This window comes from Onychostruthus taczanowskii, unplaced genomic scaffold (genome assembly GCF_017590055.1).
Source record: "Onychostruthus taczanowskii isolate IOZ18803 unplaced genomic scaffold, ASM1759005v1 scaffold24, whole genome shotgun sequence".
Classification (NCBI taxonomy): domain Eukaryota; kingdom Metazoa; phylum Chordata; class Aves; order Passeriformes; family Passeridae; genus Onychostruthus; species Onychostruthus taczanowskii.
This window is the reverse complement of record NW_024499684.1, coordinates 4,360,088-4,378,497: the sequence shown is the minus strand read 5'-3', so window position 1 is coordinate 4,378,497 and position 18,410 is coordinate 4,360,088. Positions and strand designations below refer to the sequence as shown.

Below are 18,410 nucleotides of genomic sequence, written 5' to 3'. Positions count from 1 at the left end.
TGTTTTTCAAACCAAACCATTCAGTGATTTACCCACAGAGCTCATCCTGCCTCAGATAACTGGGTATCCAAACCAAATGCAGTTCAGACCTTTGAAAGCTGTGGCTCCTTCAGCAGAAGCATCTGGGAAGTTGCAGAAAAAACAAATTTTGAAAATGTTGGCCTGGCTCGGCTGTGATTTAATTTTCTTCTATTGAAGCCTACAAAAATTAGTTGGGGTTTTTTCTCTCTCCCCCAGCTCCTCTCAGGGTCTGTGTTTCCATAAGGAAGCCCCCTGGGCTTACCTAGAAACAGAGGCTAGACAAAGTTAAAAAGGTAAAAGCAGATATATTTACTGAAGGGCCTTCGGGTATATTAAGGGCAGACAAAGCCTCCCCAAGGGGCCACACCCAAAGTGGGCATGAGTTTCTCAGACAGATAAAAGTTTGGTCTATTTGCATATTGGGCCAATCCTCCAATTATAGCTTCAGGTAATGAAGTCATATACTCCCAATTTGCTCCCCACCCCGATTCACTTCGGTTTATACTTTTTGGGACCTGAGGCTGATGGTGTCCTTGGCTCTCAGGCTTAGAAGGATCTGGTCAAAATGTGGAGAGAGCTTACTAACACCCTGTATGGAGTTCAGAGTTACACACTAATGCAGTCCAGGATCTGAAAAATATAACAGCCAAAATCTTGATGTGTCAGGTTGGGGTTTTACCCCTCGAAGCCGTGGATGGTTCCCCCCTGGGGCCGAGGGGTGTGAATGTCCCCAGGGGTGGCAGGGGGTGATGGAGGCTGTGCAGGAGCACCTGGAGCAGCAGTGAGACATTGCCTGTGCCTGTCCTGCCCTGCCCAGGCTCTGCCAACATCAACGACCGCAGCATGCTGGGCAAGAGGGACAGTGAGATGGCCATCATCGTGCAGGACAGCGACACCGTCCCCTCCGTCATGGACGGCCAGGAGTACGGCGCCGGCAGGTTCGCCCAGTCCCTCCGCCTGCGCTGCTTCAGGTGGGTCTGGGGGCTGGCTGGGCACAGAGGGGATACAGGGCAGCGATATGGGAGGGCTTGCTCAGGCTTCACCTGCCCCCACAGCCTTTCAAACCAATGGGCTGCCGCTGCCTGCCCAGGCTTAGCTCTGCTTGGCCTGGACTTAGCCCGGGGTTTTGCTGCTGATTCCGCACACTGCTCCTGTCCACAGCTTGGTGGCTTGATTTTACAAATTATTTATGCTCTGGGATTTCACTAGCAGAGCTCATAAACAAGTGGTATTTCCCCTCCAGATCCTGTTTGCTCACTCTTTCAATCTTGGGTGGCAGTGTCACTTTTTAAAGGAAGCGTCTTTGCTGGGAGCAGCCATCTGGCCCACAACATGGCCATTTTTAGTTTAAGGCCTTTTTCTTTTTTTTTTCCCCCACCCTGTTTTTCCATCTGGACAGTTACTGCACAGGAGAAAAGGAGAAAATGAAGCAGCTTTAGAGCTGAGAGATTATCACAGGGAATGAGAGTGGGAGGGTGCTGGGAGCACACAGGGTTTGGCAAGTCCCAAGGAAACTTCTTTTCTCCTGGTGTTTATCAAGAGTGCTTCAGCCTGTGTGAGCATCCATCCCTTTGTCTTCTCAGGGTCGTCCTTGGTGGCTCCGACCTCAATCCAGAACACCAGGATCCCGTCTGTGACAAATTCTTCAAGGAAGTGTGGATTGCCACAGCAGCTCGGAATGCCACCATCTTTGATAAAGTGAGGAGAACAGCAACTTCCCCCCTCTCCATCCCACACAGAGGCAGCAGATGTCAGTGGGAACAGCAGCACAGGGAGGGCAAAGAGAGCAGAGCCAGTTCCTGGGGTTGGACCTTCAGAGTTGTTTTGAAGGAATAAGTATTGTCAGATGCAAGAGCTGTGAACAGGAAACTGGAGCTGGTGCATTCTCAGTGTGACAGCACCCATGAAGGCAGCAGATCAGATTTCTCCTTGTGTTTGCATCAGCTGTAGCTCCAGTGAATGGCCATGGTGTAGTTACTACTTGTAATTAGCCACAGGGTAACTGGAGTAGAAGCAAATTTTACTACTGTTTTTTAATGAGCTTTTGCAGTGATCAGAAAAGCCTGGAGCTTCCCTCTGCCTGTTCCAGCCTCATCGAGGGCAGGCACATAGCTCTTCCCTCCATGTTCTCTGGGCTGTTGAATCAATCATCCATATCCTGGGGAATTTGCACTGGATGCTTGGGTCTTTCTCAGGAACTCTGCATTGCTGCCTTTCCCCTACACTGACAGGTGACTTCTTTCTGTTTTGATCAGGTGTTTCGATGCCTTCCCAGTGACCAGGTGAATAATTTAACCCAACTGCGTGAATTCATCAACAAGCCCAAATTAGCAAATGATGATCCTGTGAAAGCAGCAGAAGAATTAAAAAAGATTCGTGGGTTTTTAGTACAATTTCCCTTTCGTTTTCTGGAGGAAGAGTACTTGCTTCCCTCCGTTGGAACAAAGGAGTCCATGGTACCCATGGAGGTTTGGACTTAAGAAGATGCAGTCTGCTTTACCTTTTAAAGTCTTGTTCTCAGGAGAGAAGTTAATGAAAAATATGGGATTTTGGAAAGTTAAAGGAGATTAAAAGCTTCTTCACCAAGGTAATGAGCCCCTCAGAAGGATTTTGGTGGAGGAACTTGAAGCAAATCAACACTAGCAGACAAGAGGAGCAGAAGAACTTGGAAATGGTGGCTGATGAGAAGTTTAACTTCTGGAGGAGTTACTGCTTCAGGCATGTTCTGAGCATCTAAAGGATGCAGGCTGCTTCCTAGGACAGGAACTGACTCCCAATCGATGTTGTCACCACTGCCAGCTGTGTCCTGTGGTTGTGTTCATACTGTGATCGTGCTGTGGCTGCACAGGAGTCCTGGGCTCTGTGTGCTGCTTCTCAGGCTTTGGTATCTGCACCTTGGCTCGCTGGAGTTCCCCATCTCACCCCTTCCACAGCCATCAGAGCACATTGTGCAGCCTGCCACTGTTGGGAAGTGCCATTTGCTGCTGCCTTGGGCTGTCCTGCAGCTTTCTGAGTGTTTCACTTCTTAAAGGGAAACAGACTAACAATCCTGTATCAGAATCAGCATTTCGGTCTCTTCATCCCTTTGGGGGAAAAAATCCTTTTCCTATTGCTGCTGGAGCAATCAGGAGCCCTCAGGCTTGGCAGAGGGCAGTCTCCATGGAGCTGGAGGTGCTGGAGATCACTGGGGTTTGCTGACCTGTGCAGACACAGCACATCAGCTTGGTCCCACTGAGTGTGACTGTTTTCCTCAGGAGAGGATCAAGGTTCCAACTCAAGCCTGAGGTGTTCAGAGCTGGGGGAGCCAAGGCACTTCATGTAACAGGACTGAGACTCAAAGCCAGCGTGATCTGAACCAAGCTCTGCACTCTGCTTGTGTGTTCATCTTGCAGCATATGGGTAGATTGTCATTTCCATCCCTTCCCCCTACTTAATAGAAGGGAAAGGCCATTAAGCTGACACCATGCTCAGACCAAGCTGGTGTGTGGATTTGTAGATGGGGTGAGTGTGAGGGGGAAGGGGAGCAGATGACAAAGCCTTGTCTCTGCTTTGTTAGTGAACCTGCCACAACCTTGAGTTCAGTCATGCAGGACGTGCCTTCCCAAGCAGAGGTAAAACTCAGCATGCACATTCCTGTTTTACATTGCTATAAGAAGGTTTCCAGAGCTCTTTTGCACCTCCCTGTTCAGAGAAGCAGCAGTTCAATCCACCATCCTGGGAAAAACACTACAGTTCCTGGGTTAGGACCTCGTGTGGTGGGCACCAGCCTGGGTCTTACCCCATGCTCCATCCTGCAGTGATCCCATGTCTCCCAATTCTGTGTCCAGCTCCAACCTGATGTGTTCCTGGCAGTCTGCAGTGCTGTGTCAGCCCCTGGGAAAATGGAGCATTAGGAAACACTAAGGAGAATTGGATCTGGAGGAGTGGGAGGCTGAGCTCTTCTGCTGTGCCTGCATCTGGGCATCCCTTCCCAGGGTTATACCTGTGCCCAACACTCCTTGGTCAAAAGGCCCAGTGAACTGGTATTTATTTTAGTTCACAGAATTTATTTTTTTCTTTTCTGGATCTTCCAACAGTTTTTTAACTGGAAAATAATCCCAGTGGTCACCCAGCTATCCCCAAAACGTAGCTGGCAAAACGTTTTTGCTGATTGCCTTCTGTGTTCAAACCTGTAAATAGGCACCAGCTTACTCTGTCCCTGGTGCATCACCCAAATAGGGAACAAACCCCAGATGTTCTTCCAAATCTCAGCCCATTCCTACAGCTTCCACTGTTTTACATTTGTGTTTTGTAGATGCAGTTGCCTTTTATGCTCCTTTCTGGCATCTGTGGTCTGGTTCACCTTTGGGAAGTGCATGTGCAGCATTTTATGTGATTGAGTTGATGGTTTTACCTGGCATGCTGTAAGCACATAAGTATCTTCCCATGACTTTTGTTCCTTTAAGAAAACTGACCCGGGGTCACCCCCTGCAGAGCCAAAGCAATGTGTGCCCTGACCATTTCCAATCGAGGAAGATCAAAGGTGTCCTGTGATTTCACATCAGTGCAGGTTCAGAGCTTTTCTCTCCTGATGTTTTTAGCTGTTTTAGTTTGACTGAAGCTGCTGGCTTTAAACAATTACAGCCTGCCAGAGAATCCTTGTCAGTCACACAGATCCATGTTCAGAGTCAGAAAGTGTTCAGCCCCACCACCTATACACTGAACCTTGAAGTGCAACACTCATGTCACCTTCTAAGTGCTCTTATTCTCCTCCTCCTCATATTAGCAAAGGTTTTTATAATTGTTAAATTATCCTTACATTGTCTTTTAAAATGGTAGGTTGCTAATTGTTGGGGCTTCCTAACTCCAGAGGTGTTAACTCCCCCTCTGCCAGGCTGCTTTGGGGAACAACCACTCAGGTTCTGCCCCCTGTGTGATAGCTGCTGGTCCCCAGTGACACAGCAGAGCCATGGAGGGAGATGTAATCGACTGATTTGGTATGAAAAGGTGCTAATTAAGAAGGTCTTTCATTATTGAGGCAGCAGACAGGCCTGATGTTGGCTCTCTGTCTGGGAGGAGGTTTCCCTCTGTGGGAACAGAGGCACTGCACTGACCATCCCTGCCCTGTGTTGGTGCTAAATTCCTGATACCAGGAGTTTAGAAACATTCAGATGTAGGGTGTGCAGTCTCAGCACAGTGGTGTTGGTGCTAAATTCCTGATACCAGGAGTTTAGAAACATTCAGATGCAAGCAGGGTGTGCAGTCTCAGCACAGTGAGGAGATCCCAGCATCTCCAGGGGCTTGTGGGGCCATCAAGTTCCCTGTGGAGCAGCTCTGCTCACCCCAAACAGACAGCAGGGCTGGAGCCACTCCAGTGAAGGCCCTGCTCATTCACAGCCCAGGCTCTGCTGTTTGGAGCTGGCTCCTTGGGCCCTGGCTGCCACAGGTTTGTTTCTTATATTAAGAAGCCTGTGAAGTTGAAGACCTTGAGAGAGTTGATTTGTGCACCTGAACAATCACTGCTTCTTAGTCTGTCGTACCAGCGTGGGCTTCAAACTGGAGAAGGTCACCCACGATACCCAGAGCTGGAACAGGTGATGTGGATTCAAGCACTAGCAACCCCAGAAACATCAACTGTTTCTTGTGGCATTTATTTGTTAGAACTATAGGAAGTGAGGAATTCTTCCAGGCTCAGACTTTATTTTGTAATTCAACCCAAGTAGAACGCTTCTTTTCCCTTTAATTTATTCTTTAACAGGTATCATTTTGAGAACTCACACTCCTTTCCTTAAATTTTAATAGTCTGATATTTTAAAATATCTGTTTTGTTGTATAGATATTGGACTGGATAAATTTTTCACTGTAAAGTTAATGCATGATTTAAAAAATGAGGGATAAAATGTCATTGTCTGCAAGAACTGTACTAAAAACCAATTTATAAGAGAACCACTCCAGTGCTCCATGGAAGAGTCAAAGTGCTCAGCTCAATATCTGGTCTCTTGGTCTCAGTTTGTCCCCTGACTTGGTGAGCTGTGCTGCATTAATCCCCAAACACTCCATTTTCCTTTCTTTTGATCAAGTCTCACAACATGATTTTGCAATCCTGGTGCTGTCCCTGAGAGAACCTCAGTGCAGGTGTTGCCTGGCTGGGACTCTTCCATGAATAATTTCCAGTATCTTTTTTCCTTCCAGAGGGAGCATCCCTGTACAATCAAGTGCAGATGTGCTGTTGTTATTTCAGTGTAAGGAGCCTTGAACACTTGTAGCAAGGACACTCTGGGGGCTGTATCTGGGCACAGAGTGCGTTTGTGGGGACACTGCCATACAAGAATGAGAGAACTGTAGGATAATGCCATTTCCCTCTCCTGCTGCATGTGGAGCCCCAAATCCATGCTGGGCCAGGCTGGCCCCTCTCACCAGCAGCAGAGCCTTTCATGGTGTGGCCAAGGGGAGGAAAACCAGAGGTCTCCAGACCAGGACATGAGCAGAGGTTGGCACCCCTTGGGTGCCCCACGAGATGTGCACACACTGTCACAGCTCGTGGCACTCGTTCTGCAAATGGTTTCAACCAAGCAGTGGCTGCTGCACTGCTGAGATCCTGCTGAACCCAGGAGCTCTGCAGGATCCTGCTTTCAACCCAGAGTGCAACTTCATGGCAGTGAATCAAGGCCAGCCTGTGAATCTCAGTGTATCAAAGTGGAGCTGCCCCGGTAACCACACATCGACCACTGAATGCAATGATCCTCTTGGGGTGTCACTTTATTTTTTTTTTCCTATCTTCCTTTTCCTGCCTGCTTTCTTGTTATATTTTCCAGTATTTGTGATTATTCTATTTTTACCCTTCCAGTGTCTTCGTAAAATCTCCTGTATGTAAATAATTCCAACTTTCCCTAGTCCTGACACTAGGGAAATGAGAAAAAGTGTCAAACAGTCACCGTTTCGGGAATGTTTTGTTGCGTTTTGGTTTTTTTTGAAATTACGTCTCTAGCTAAACTGATCCACAAAAGGAGAGCTTCCACTTGGGGTGTGAGCGCAGGTCTCCGTGCGTCCCTCCCTTGACAGTGCTGCTGTGATATTGAATATCCCTTCTGTGAAGGCTGCTGGAATTGAGTTTTGTATCCTTGTTCCTGCTAACAATAGTTTTCCTTTCACTGTTTGTATCTGGTAAATGAATGTGTATTAATGGACTGAAAATACAACCGATCATCACGCCAGAACGTTTGGCTTTGGTGTCATTTCTCCTTGTTTTGGGGGCCTCATCCTGCCTTCAGTTCTGTCCTTGCTCTGTATCAGCAGCCAAGATGTGAGGGGGAAAGGCCCAGAATAGCAATAAAAATGATTAGGTTTGAGTCATTTGGGTTTTCCTGGGAGAGGGAAATTGCTGGGGTGAAACAGCACAGAAAGAAAATTGGACTTCTTAAATAGATTAAAAAGTCGTGTTTTAAAGGAGTTTTAATAATCCAAAGGCATTATGAAAGGCATAGACAAAAACACTCTGTCTCCAAAATAAAATTAACTTGCCCCTGTCTCTTTTAACTTCCAGTAAAGGAAATTCAGTAGAGAGTGAGGAAGAAGCAGCTGCCTGTTGTCCTCCAGGGGCAGAAGAGATTAATAAAGCATCAGTGGCATTTCCAAGCTCTCTTGCAAACTGAAAACATATTAACTTCTCCATTTCTTAGGTTTCATCTCCTTCCTCAGATGCCAGAGGGCTCTCTGCATCTTCAGAACTTCCAATCCCAATCTGTGTCCTCGACAGACAATAAACCAAGACAGCAGAGCCAGAGGGGAAGGCAGGGGTTGGTAAGAGACATCGGGCACCGATGAGTGCCACTCACGAGTGACACTGTTGGCTTCTGCTGCCACTCCAGCATCCCCCTGCTGATTGTGTGCCTGCTGAATCCCACTTTTGGGCTCCTGAAGAGGAGACAGCAGCAAGCAGGAGCGATGAGGACCTGGCAGTCACTGCTGGGTGCACGGTGCTGAGCCCAGGGGTGCTGGGTGGCAGCAGGGTGGCTGTGGGGTCACACAGATGAGGCTGGGGGTGCCCTGCCAGCATGGCTTGGTTTCCCTGCCAGCAGCAGGAGAGCCCTGGGATCACAGTTGAGACTATCTTGGTGTGAAATCAATGTGAAACTGGTCCTGAGCCTAGGGAGGTCAGGTATGGGTTTGTAGGAAGGATCCTTTCCCTTTTCTACATGGCTGTCCTGGATTTGGGGGGATAGAGTTCATTTTCCCTCAGTAGCTGGAGGGTTCTGTTTTGGATTCAAGTATGGGCCCAACTCGAGGGCACTGTTGCTGCCTTTGCTGTTTTCCCTCTCCTACAGTGCTCCTACAGGACCTGACTTCATTCACATCCATCCCTAAAAGCAGAAGTGAGTGCCAGCCCATGGCTATGGGAATGTTGCTGTTTGCTGGCTGGAGGATTTGCAAAGCCTCCATTTGATGCTCCTCGCTGAGCAGCCCACGCCTACCCCGTACACAATGTGCCCTTGCCAGAGTGTTTAACAACCTGTTCTTTCCAGGGTGGATTTCTCCAGCCATTTTTTGTGCCTCCTCCCACAGGTCAGCTCCTCTATTGTGGATGTGTCCACAGGAATCCTGTGCCAGGGGCAGGAGGAATCCTCTCATGCACCCCAGCACCCAGCACATCTGCTCTCTGGCCCTTTGTTGGCATTTATGCACCGAGCTCTCAATAAAACACATCAACTCTAATGAGTGCCAGCCCTTTGCATGCATGAAATCACTAATATGCCGTAGTTATTTTTGTTCTGAGGAGGAAAACAGGGAAGAAAGGAAAAAAATAAAAGGTTTTGTGACCCAGGTCTAAGGGTACGTGGAGAAACAGGTTTCTTCTCACTGCTAAAAATCAATTTATTTTAGTTTCTCTGCAATTGTGCCGGCTCTTCACATTTTCAGGTACAGCTCTGAAGCGCTGATGCAGTGGAGCAAAGGTTTGAAGAGCTTGAATCACAACAGAGCTGTGAGTGAAATGCTCGATTTTTTTTCTTATTGGAAAAATTAAAAGTGACAGCTTCAAAATTGGTTCCACTGCTTTGATTGATTAGACAGAATATTTAGCTCAAAATGATTATGGCAAGATTTTCTACAGAGGCTCATGGCTGGGATGGAAATTAATTTGGAGAAAAGGGGAGGGGGAGTTGTTAAAAAGAAATTATTCTGCAAAGGAAACTGTTTATCCCCAGAACCTGAGATGAGTAATCTCTCCATATTCAGCCTGATCTCAATAATTAGATATTCTGTGAGTTCCTATTTGAGGACAAAGGAAAGGGGGACAGGGAGATAGTGTTAATGAGGCTTCACAGGTGTCTGTCCCCTGGAGATGCTGTCACTGTGCTGCTCAGTGCCAGCAGGTGGCCTATCCATGGGGAATATCCTGACTGGGACACCTGCCCTGGGCCAAGGGTTGGGGTTCAGCTGGGGTATGTCACCCACTGGGAAGCTGAGGGCCACTGAAGGAGGTGTGGGCACAAGCTGAGGTGGGAGCTGGACCCACCTCTCCAGCTGGAGAACCAGGGCCAAGCACAGCTTAAAGCAGACACACACAGGGCTGCTCCAGCGTCTCCAGCTGCTCTCTTGCTCTGGATCCATCCTGGAACGCGAGAGCTGAGCCCACCTGGGAGGGAGGGGATAGGCAGGCTGGGCTGTCGCCCAGGGAGACACCAGTAGGGGAATCACAGAATGGTTTGGGTTGGAATGAGCCTTAAAGCTCATCTTGTTCCACCGCCTGCCATGGGCAGGGACAGCTTCCTCTATCCCAGGCTGCTCCAAGCCCATCCAGCCTGGCCTTGGACACTTCCAGGGCTGGGGCAGCTTCTCTGGACACTCTGTGCCAGAGCCTTACCCCCTGCACAGGGAAGAATTTTTCCCTGATATCCAGTCTAAACCTGCTCTCAGTTAGAAGAGATTCCCCCTTGTCCTGTAACTCCAGGCCCTTTTAAAAGTTTCTCTCCATCTTTCTTGCAGGCTCCCTTTTCAGGTACAGAAATGCCATAATTAGGTGACTCCAAAGCTGCCTCCTTTCCAGGGGAACATTCCCAATTCTCTCAGCCTTACAGCAGAGGTGCTCCATACCTCTGCCATCTCGTGGCTCTGTCCTGCTGCTGGTGTCCTGCTTCTGGCATTTATCTGATTCATCCTTGTTCCTTGCACTAAACAGGCAGAAAAGTGCTCTCTTCATTGGGTTATCTTCCTTATTCCATTCTTTATCAGACAAATGCACATTAAAGGGCCCAGCCAAGCCCAGCAGACACGGGCTGGGCATTGTGCATCCAAGACAGAAACAGAAAATGGGTCCTTCAGGAAAGGACTCAGGCTGCTTACCCAGCATTTTTAAATTTCAACTTGAAAAATAGGTTTGAGACTTTGGGTTGTGTTTTTTTCGGGTTTGGGTTTCTTTACATTTTAGGTTTTCACATTTCAGACATGCTTTCTCTTGAAATAGGTACATGGTTTATGAACTAAAATATAAAAGGACTGTATCTGCAGAAATATGAAGTAGGTACTGTATATGGAAGTAATTTAAAGTAGAGTTAATGTTTTTCTCTATACAGAAAAGCTCCATTTTGCCCAGTATCAGATATGAAACGGAAACTCCAGAAGCAAAGACAGCTGTAGCCACAAGCCACAGCTGTAGCCACAGACCAGCACAGCACTTACAGGATGTTTTTCCACGGGTGTCTCCTGTCTCATGCACAGTGAATCCCGGATAATCCCCACATATCTTTTAGGACTGTGTGCTGGCCAGCACATCCTGGCTGGAAAGAGTAATGCAGATGTGACCTGGGCATTTAATCACATGTAGGAATTTAGGCTGTGCTGGGGCCATGTTACAGCAGCCCCAAGGTCACTTTTAGGTTACAATCCACCTAATCCACAATTTTCACAGATAGGTCACTCTTAGGTAACAATCCAGCTGACTCTTGGCCTGACAGCTGCTCTGTCCAGGTGTGTGGGGGGAGCAGAGCCCATGGCTGAGGGAGGCTGTGCCTACAGCTCCTGGGCTAAACAGAGCTGCATCTTACAGGGACCACATGTTGTGAGTGACACCTTCATCTCCACACCTGCACTTCCAGTTTGGGTTAAACCTGCCCCCGAGACAATGATTGCAGCTGGGGACACACCTGGAGCCCTGCAAGGAAGGACCTTGGAGGATTTCTGTAGTCATGATATTTTCTGAAAAATCCTTTTGCCAGGATTTTCTCCTGAGAAGCTGAGGAGCCTCAGGAAAGAAATGTAAACAATAATTATCTGCTGCTGTGGAATGCAACAGGTGCATCTGTGATTGGTGCATGTTGGTTGTTTCTAATTAATGGACAATCACAGTCAGGTGGCTCAGACTCTTTGGGAGTCACAAGCTTTTGTTATCATTCCTCTCCTGATGGATCTTTTTCTCTCTATTCTTTTTTGTATAGTTTTAATATAGCATTTTAATATAATATATATCATAACATAATAAATCAGCCTTCTGAAACATAGAGTCAAGATTCTCCTCTCTTCCCACGTCCTGGCACCCTCGAACCCAACCATAGATTTCCCCACGGTGCTGCTTCCCGGGTTGCTGGGGAGCCCCTGGTCCAGCTCGCCCTGTCCTGCAGCACTGCTCATCTCCATCCCCTCCAGCAGCAGGAAGGACCACCGGGAAGCCTGGTGCTGCTCGGGCTCAGCACTCCTGGGCCCGATATTGCACTGGGGCACAGCCATAGATTAAACACACCTAAGAAAATAAAAAACCTTGCTGGAGAGATTCTTTCCAGTGGGTGGCCGCGTTCCTCTAGAGGGTGCTGCGGGCTCAGCCTGCGCTGCCTCGGGGAGCCTGCGAGCCCGCACCCCGCTCTGCCGGCTCCCTGCAGATCCCTACGCATCCCTGCAGCTCCCTGCAGCTCCCTACAGATCCCTGCAGATCCCTACAGCTCCCTGCAGCTCCCTGCAGATCCCTACAGATCCCTGCAGCGCCGTGCAGCTCCCTGCAGCTCCCTACAGATCCCTACAGCTCCCTGCAGCTCCCTACAGATCCCGGCAGCTCCCTGCAGATCCCTACAGCTCCCTGCAGCTCCCTACAGATCCCTATAGCTCCCTGCAGCTCCCTACAGCTCCGTGCAGCTCCCTAGAGATCCCTGCAGCTCTCTGCAGCTCCCTGCAGCTCCCTACAGATCCCTGCAGCCCCAGCCGAGCTGCGGGACGAGGCTGCAGCTGGACCAAGCCCGCCGGGCTCCCTGCTCCAGCCTGGTCCTGCTGGGTGTCCCCCACATCTGGCCTTGCTGCTGAGGACTCGCAGGTCAGCATCTCCCCCTCCCTCTGAGCACGGTCACACTGAGACATTTTTAAATGAAGTACTACGTGTACCGTGACTGCTTAAATGCATTCCCTGCCTAACATGTCCTTCCCAGAAGGCTGCCTTGGCTCTCCAGTGACTCGCTGCAATATGTATCTCCACTTTGTTTCCTTGCAGACCATATCTGTACGACATCGATTGTACTGGCTAAGAATGCTTACAAACCTATTTCCTGCTGCAGGATGATCACATTATACACAATTACACACTCTAGGAATTTCTCCTGAGATCCAGCTGGGTACAGGCTGGAGTGGCGGAGGAGCCGGAGCGTGTGTGGAATAATGAATCACTCATTCAAGCTGACTTCAAGCTCTTGGGTTGTGCGAGCATGTGGCGAGCTGCACTAGCTGCTTACTGCCCCAAAAAAAGCCTGAATCACCTAAATCATTCCAAATTTGGTTTCCACTGTGTGTACACTTTCTGGGTCTTGCCACTTCATTATTATTCTTTCTACCATACCAGAAAGGTTTGTGCAGAATTTATTCTAAATGTCTCAGCAGGAGAAGTCTCCATGAGCTGAGACATGCTGTTCCAAACAGAGACTTTCTCAGCAGGAGCAAAATCCACGTCCACAAGGTTCCTACCCTCAAAAGAGACACAGTATTGCTTGTCCCCTGTTGCTGGTGGTGATGGCAGCAGCAGCACTGTGATGCATTTGCATTGCAGCTCCATGGGGCACCTCCCCAGGATCCTGGGATGCCAAGGGATCTCAAACCTTGGCATTTCCCTGGCCTGGAAATCTCACAGCCCAAGATGGGACAGAGCTGCCTGGAAATCATGGAGAAGCTGTATGCCCTCGAGAAGGGCAGGGATGTCTCGTGCAGAGTTTTTCTGTAAACAAGGAAGCTGGTGCTTTTCTTTGACCCACTGCTGGATCTGTTCAGCGAAGCCATGTGCTGCAGTGCCACGGGAGGGACACGGAGATGACCATGATGAAGCCCCCAGTGCGGAGCACAGAGCCCACCAAGCTGTGCTGGCTGTCCCTGAGAGCAGCACTGGCACAGCCGCAGTGCCAGGGCGGCAGTGTGGCACGCTGCAACACCCAAAAACCTCACCCTCCACCTTCCTCTTCCTGGCCAAGCTGCTCCAGGAGCAGCTCTCCTGCCCCACACTGTTTCCTCTGGCCTGGTGAAACACCTCCCTGCACAGCACCACTTCCCTGGTATCCAGCTATGTTTTATCCACTGTTCCATCGTTATCTGCCAGCTCAAAAGGCTGGAGCATGTTTGTTAGCTAAAGATTTCCTTTTAGGGAGATGGAGGCAGATTATCCTGGCTGTTTCTAACGATGTGTAATCTAAGCTGTCACCCACATTTCCAATATTTTACTTCTGGCAAGGCTACAGCAAGGCTGGAGTGGAGCTGAGGGGTTGCAGAGCCTTCCTCATGCTGGATGGATGGTCTCTTTGACCTGGGACCTTACCAGTCCCATCACCTCCACCCTCAGGTCACCTGAACTTGAGTTTCTTTAACCCTCTCAGGGATCATAATCCATTGCTTTTCTAAGGTTATGACTTCCAGGTGTTTATTTTAAAATAAGAGCTAAAAGTCATATATGGAAGTTCCAAAACCTGCAGGAGTGCTGAATCTTGTGAGAGCTGGGAGAAAAATCAAGCAAAATGTCTCCACAGAAACACTTCAGACATGCTGTTTGGAAGACCCATCCTTGCCAAGCAGGCCTGTGTTCCCCCCCCTCTTTTGTTCATCATACCTTTTGTTTATATCAACATCTGCAAAGAGAATTTAGCAGAGGATTTACTGGCACACAGAATTTTTTTATAGTTTTCCCACGTGGCACATCCACCCACCCGGGTGTGTTTTAGAAAGTGACCAGCCTCTTGTGATAATCTGAAGGGACATTTCCCTTCAGTGCCACATGAGATAATGTCACCTTGACCCCATATGTTTCTTTCTTTCTGACTAAATGGCTGCTGTGCTGGTGGTTTTGCTGTGCTTAATCTGAACTCAATATAAGGCTGATGTGCTTGCTATATTCTCACATTCCCTTATCTACAAAGCCAGGACCTGAAACAAAACCCAGGCAATTCTGTAAGGGCAAACACAACTGTTTTGCATGCCTGGAAGAAATTGTTGTCTTACAGTTGTCTTACAGGTTTTTTTCATTATTTTAATGGGTAATCCCAGGCCAGCTGCATCTCAGCTCTAACACTAGATCAAGTTAGAGACTGAAAAGTAATGAAAAACCAAGCTGAAAGAGGGACTGCGTGTTTCAGGAGCTCAAGTCCTATTTTTCACAAGCAACCTGGGCTTTTAGCAGCCTAATTGCCATTTACTAGCAGCTGGACTAGCTCTTAATGCTCAGTTTTGCAGAGGAAAAGGCTAATTCTCTTTCAGCGAACAGCGTGTGTCAGCTACAGCAAATGCAAAACTCAGACTTTGCTGTGCGTGTCATCTGGTGCTTGTGAGAGCTCACAAAGGGCTAAACCCACCACCTGCCTGTGCGGAGGACGGCGGATTTTCTGTCAGGATATGGCTAACTTGCCTCTTAAGATGTTGTGTAAAGCACTGAAAGCTTCTATAACAACTAAATAATTCAGAGAAATTTTGCAGAGAGGTCCCTTGTGGGGCTGCCAGCACCTCCCCTCTGTGCATTTTGGTGAGATGATGTGGTACAGAATGGCTTTATCCCCTCTGTCCAAGCATGTGGTGGAAGGGAACCAACAGGACACGACTCACCACAACCAGCTTTGGTCAAGTAGGACTTGAAAATGGGCTGGACCACTGGCTCATTTTTACATCTCCCTTGGCAGGCAGCAGGGAGGAGGATTCTTGCTGTCAGGACACGCTGGAGCTGTTCCAGTATCCAAGGGCACAAAAACACCTCCTGCCTTTGCCACTGCCCCAAGCCTTTCAGCTGACTCCTCGGCAAAGGCTGGGTTAGAAAAGCACCAGTAACAAAGCACCAGTGACAGAGCAGTGTGTGTAACAAACAATGTGCTTGGTATTTGGAGATGACTCAGCTTTCCAGAGCCCTGCACTGACCATGGCTGGAGCACCACTGACAGCCTCAGATGGCACTGATGGACAAAGAAGTCAGTATTCAATCGCTGTCTTCTGTGGGGTGTCTCTTCCCAGTCATCTCCATGTGCTTTTGAGAGTCTTGTCACTCTTGGGGGTGGCAAAGGTCTTGGCATAACTCTGTCCAAGCTGCAGTACTGCATGTGCTAGGAGCCACAAACTGAGAAACACAAATTTCTGAGTTAATTAAATATATAATGACACTTTTTAAAGTCTCTCTAATACTGTGGATGCTTTGAGCCTGTAGGGGACAGAATTTCAAAGGAAATTTTCCGGCTTATCCCTCCCACTCAGAACTGGTGCAGAGGAACTGGGTCTCAGTCATGTCTTCATCATTTGGGGTTGATGCAATTTTCTTACCAAGGTTCTCCTGAGTGTCCTGTCTATTCCCAGCTGATGGTTCCCTTGTAGTAACCTACTCATGAGAGCCCAGACTGCAGGCTCAGATGTGGGCAGGGTTTCCCCCTGCTCCGAGGATCAGCCCACTCTTTTCTGCTTTCTTAACTGAAGATGGAGTCACTCCAGTGAACACGCAGAACGCCTTCAACAGATATTTTCAAAACCACACAGTTTCCTGCCTGGTGTTTTGGTAGTTATTCAGAAATCACATGTTAACACTAAAGTCATCAGCTTGTTTAAATGTACCCATTTTATTTTGATCTATATATCCTTGTGCTGACAGGATATATAGATCACACAAGTGTGGCAATGCTTTTCCCATCTTGGATGCTCCTTCATTCCCAGGTTCCTACTGACCAGTAGAAGGTCCCCTTGTCCTTTCCTCCTGGGTCTTCCTCCCATGGGTAAAGATTTGTCAATCAGTGTATATGAACTCTACAGGACCTCCTGGGCTCAAAGCCAGCCTCCATCCACATCCCTGCAGCAGAAGGCCTTCCATATGTAAATCCAGACTCAAGTGCCTCCTCTCTGAGATGCTGAAGGGGTATTTTTGGATGCTCTGGTTATGATTTTCTCTTTCAGCAAGTTGGAAAGTCCATGCCTTGATATTCTCCACCCGTTTCCTAAGCATACAGCATGTCTTACCTTTGGTGAATATTTGAGTGAGCTTTTTAAAGCTTTTCCGTGTTATGACATGACCTAGAACATCCCCCTCCTTCTTTTTTTTTTTTTTTTTTTTTTTTTTTTTTTTTTAAAAAATTTTTTTTTTTTTTTCTCGGGGGGGGGTTTTTGTATTTTTGGATGCTCTGGTTATGATTTTCTCTTTCAGCAAGTTGGAAAGTCCATGCCTTGATATTCTCCACCCGTTTCCTAAGCATACAGCATGTCTTACCTTTGGTGAATATTTGAGTGAGCTTTTTTAAGCTTTTCCGTGTTATGACATGACCTAGAACATCCCCCTCCTTCTTCTTTTTTTTTTTTTTTTTTTTTTTTTTTTTTTTTTAAAAACCATTTTCATCTAATTCCAGGAGGAGTGCTTTCATAGACTGCCACATCTCCATGAAGGCATGAGGAAGTAAACACCTCTGAGCGAAGCCTCCCCAGAAAGGCAACAGCAGTTGGCTCAAACTCCATCTTCCTACTCAAACCTCACACTTTAAGCACTACTCAGACGATTACTTTGAGTTGCTTTAAGTACCTCCAGTTGTTTTCTGACTCGCTTCTGCTTTGGGCATTGATGATGAGTGGGAAGCCTGAAAACACTTATGTCTGTTCTGTAGTTTAACCTTTCTTTTTCTTTTTCTTTTTTTAAATTCTTTTTGTGTGTGTGTGTGTGTATAAAAGAGTTATACCTTTTGCAGGGGAAAGTGGTAAGTATTCTACATGCTTCCAACAAGGCAGAAGCATCATGTATGTGTGGCCCCATCTTCTTTGCAGAACAACAAATCTCACAAGCCATGGTGAAGACACTGATCATTAAAATAAAAAGGAAAATCTGGAAAAATATATGTGCCCAGGAGGTTTTGGACCTGTGTTGCCTCCAGTCTCATGGGTCTCAGAGAACCCTGTATGTCTGGCTGCCACCGAAGCCCTGTGGGACTTTTGTTGTCAGCATGTTTGCCAACCGCAGTTCCAGTTTTGTAACCCCTTTCCCGAGGAGAGATGTTGAGCCCTACCCACACCTCAGGACAGATTATAATTTACAAAAAAACAAACCTCACTGTTCCTGAAATGTGTCTTAATTAACTCTCAGCAATTTGCATTTGACAAAAGATAGAAGCCAGTTCCTCTTGTTCTACTGATCTGTGCTTCATGCCAGATGGGGGTGGCTTCGGGTCAGGTGTTTCCCAGACCTGGGGCTGTCTTTGGGATGCAAGGCAACCCAGGAGAGAAAAGGGAAAGGGAGACAATAAATACTGGTTGGCTTCGGGTAGCTCAGCTCCAGACTGATCCGCATTTAAAACGTATTGGGATGATAAATAATTTTGATAAAAGGCGCTTGACAAATGCAGCAGCTGTTCCACCCCGTGGATGGGGCTGTAAATCCCATATTTATAGGCAGGGGCTCCCAAAGGACTTCCCTGCTGTGGCAGGTGGGTCCTGGGGAACGTCCCTATTCTGGCAGCTCATGCATTCTGGATCTTACACATACTAATATCATCCCTGAGATGCAGGCAAAGAAAGGAGAGATTAGTATTCCTCAGCAGGACTGTGGGGACATGGTTTGCTGGGGGCAAGGCCACATTAGGTTTTCTGCAAGCAGTGCAAAAATGGGGTTTTGATTGGTTTCTAACCAGTCACAATTGGCACATTTTAAATGACTATAAAAGACCTGACACCCTCCTGAAGAGCAGGGTTGCCCTTTAATGTCTTTTTTTCTTTGTAGAGGAGGCACAAAGGAAAGAGGTTAATTGACAAAACTAAGTCCTGCATCACTAGTGTGGAGTGTTCCCAAATAGCAACACAAAAAAGTATTGCCAAAAGGACGTGTTAAAGCCCTGATGCTATAGCCAAACTCAGGGGAGAGACATCAGCTGCTGCTTCCTCTGATGGGGAGGCACACACATCATTACATACAGCTCTGCTTTAGCTAAAACCTGAAATTTTACATTTAAATTTTA

At 47.7% G+C, this 18,410-nt stretch overlaps 1 protein-coding gene across 1 annotated transcript in view; it reads left to right on the top strand.

Moving 5' to 3' along the window:
• The window catches only part of PLD1 (phospholipase D1), a 62,130-nt gene extending 54,921 nt beyond the window's left edge, over positions 1–7,209 (top strand). The window contains exons 25-28 of the mRNA XM_041405811.1: positions 839–992; positions 1,605–1,719; positions 2,277–5,201; positions 5,279–7,209. Of these exons, the coding sequence (XP_041261745.1) occupies positions 839–992; positions 1,605–1,719; positions 2,277–2,501 (494 nt within the window). The 3' untranslated portion in view covers positions 2,502–5,201; positions 5,279–7,209. The remainder of the gene's footprint in view (positions 1–838; positions 993–1,604; positions 1,720–2,276; positions 5,202–5,278) is intronic.
• Positions 7,210–18,410: the final 11,201 nt, after the last annotated feature.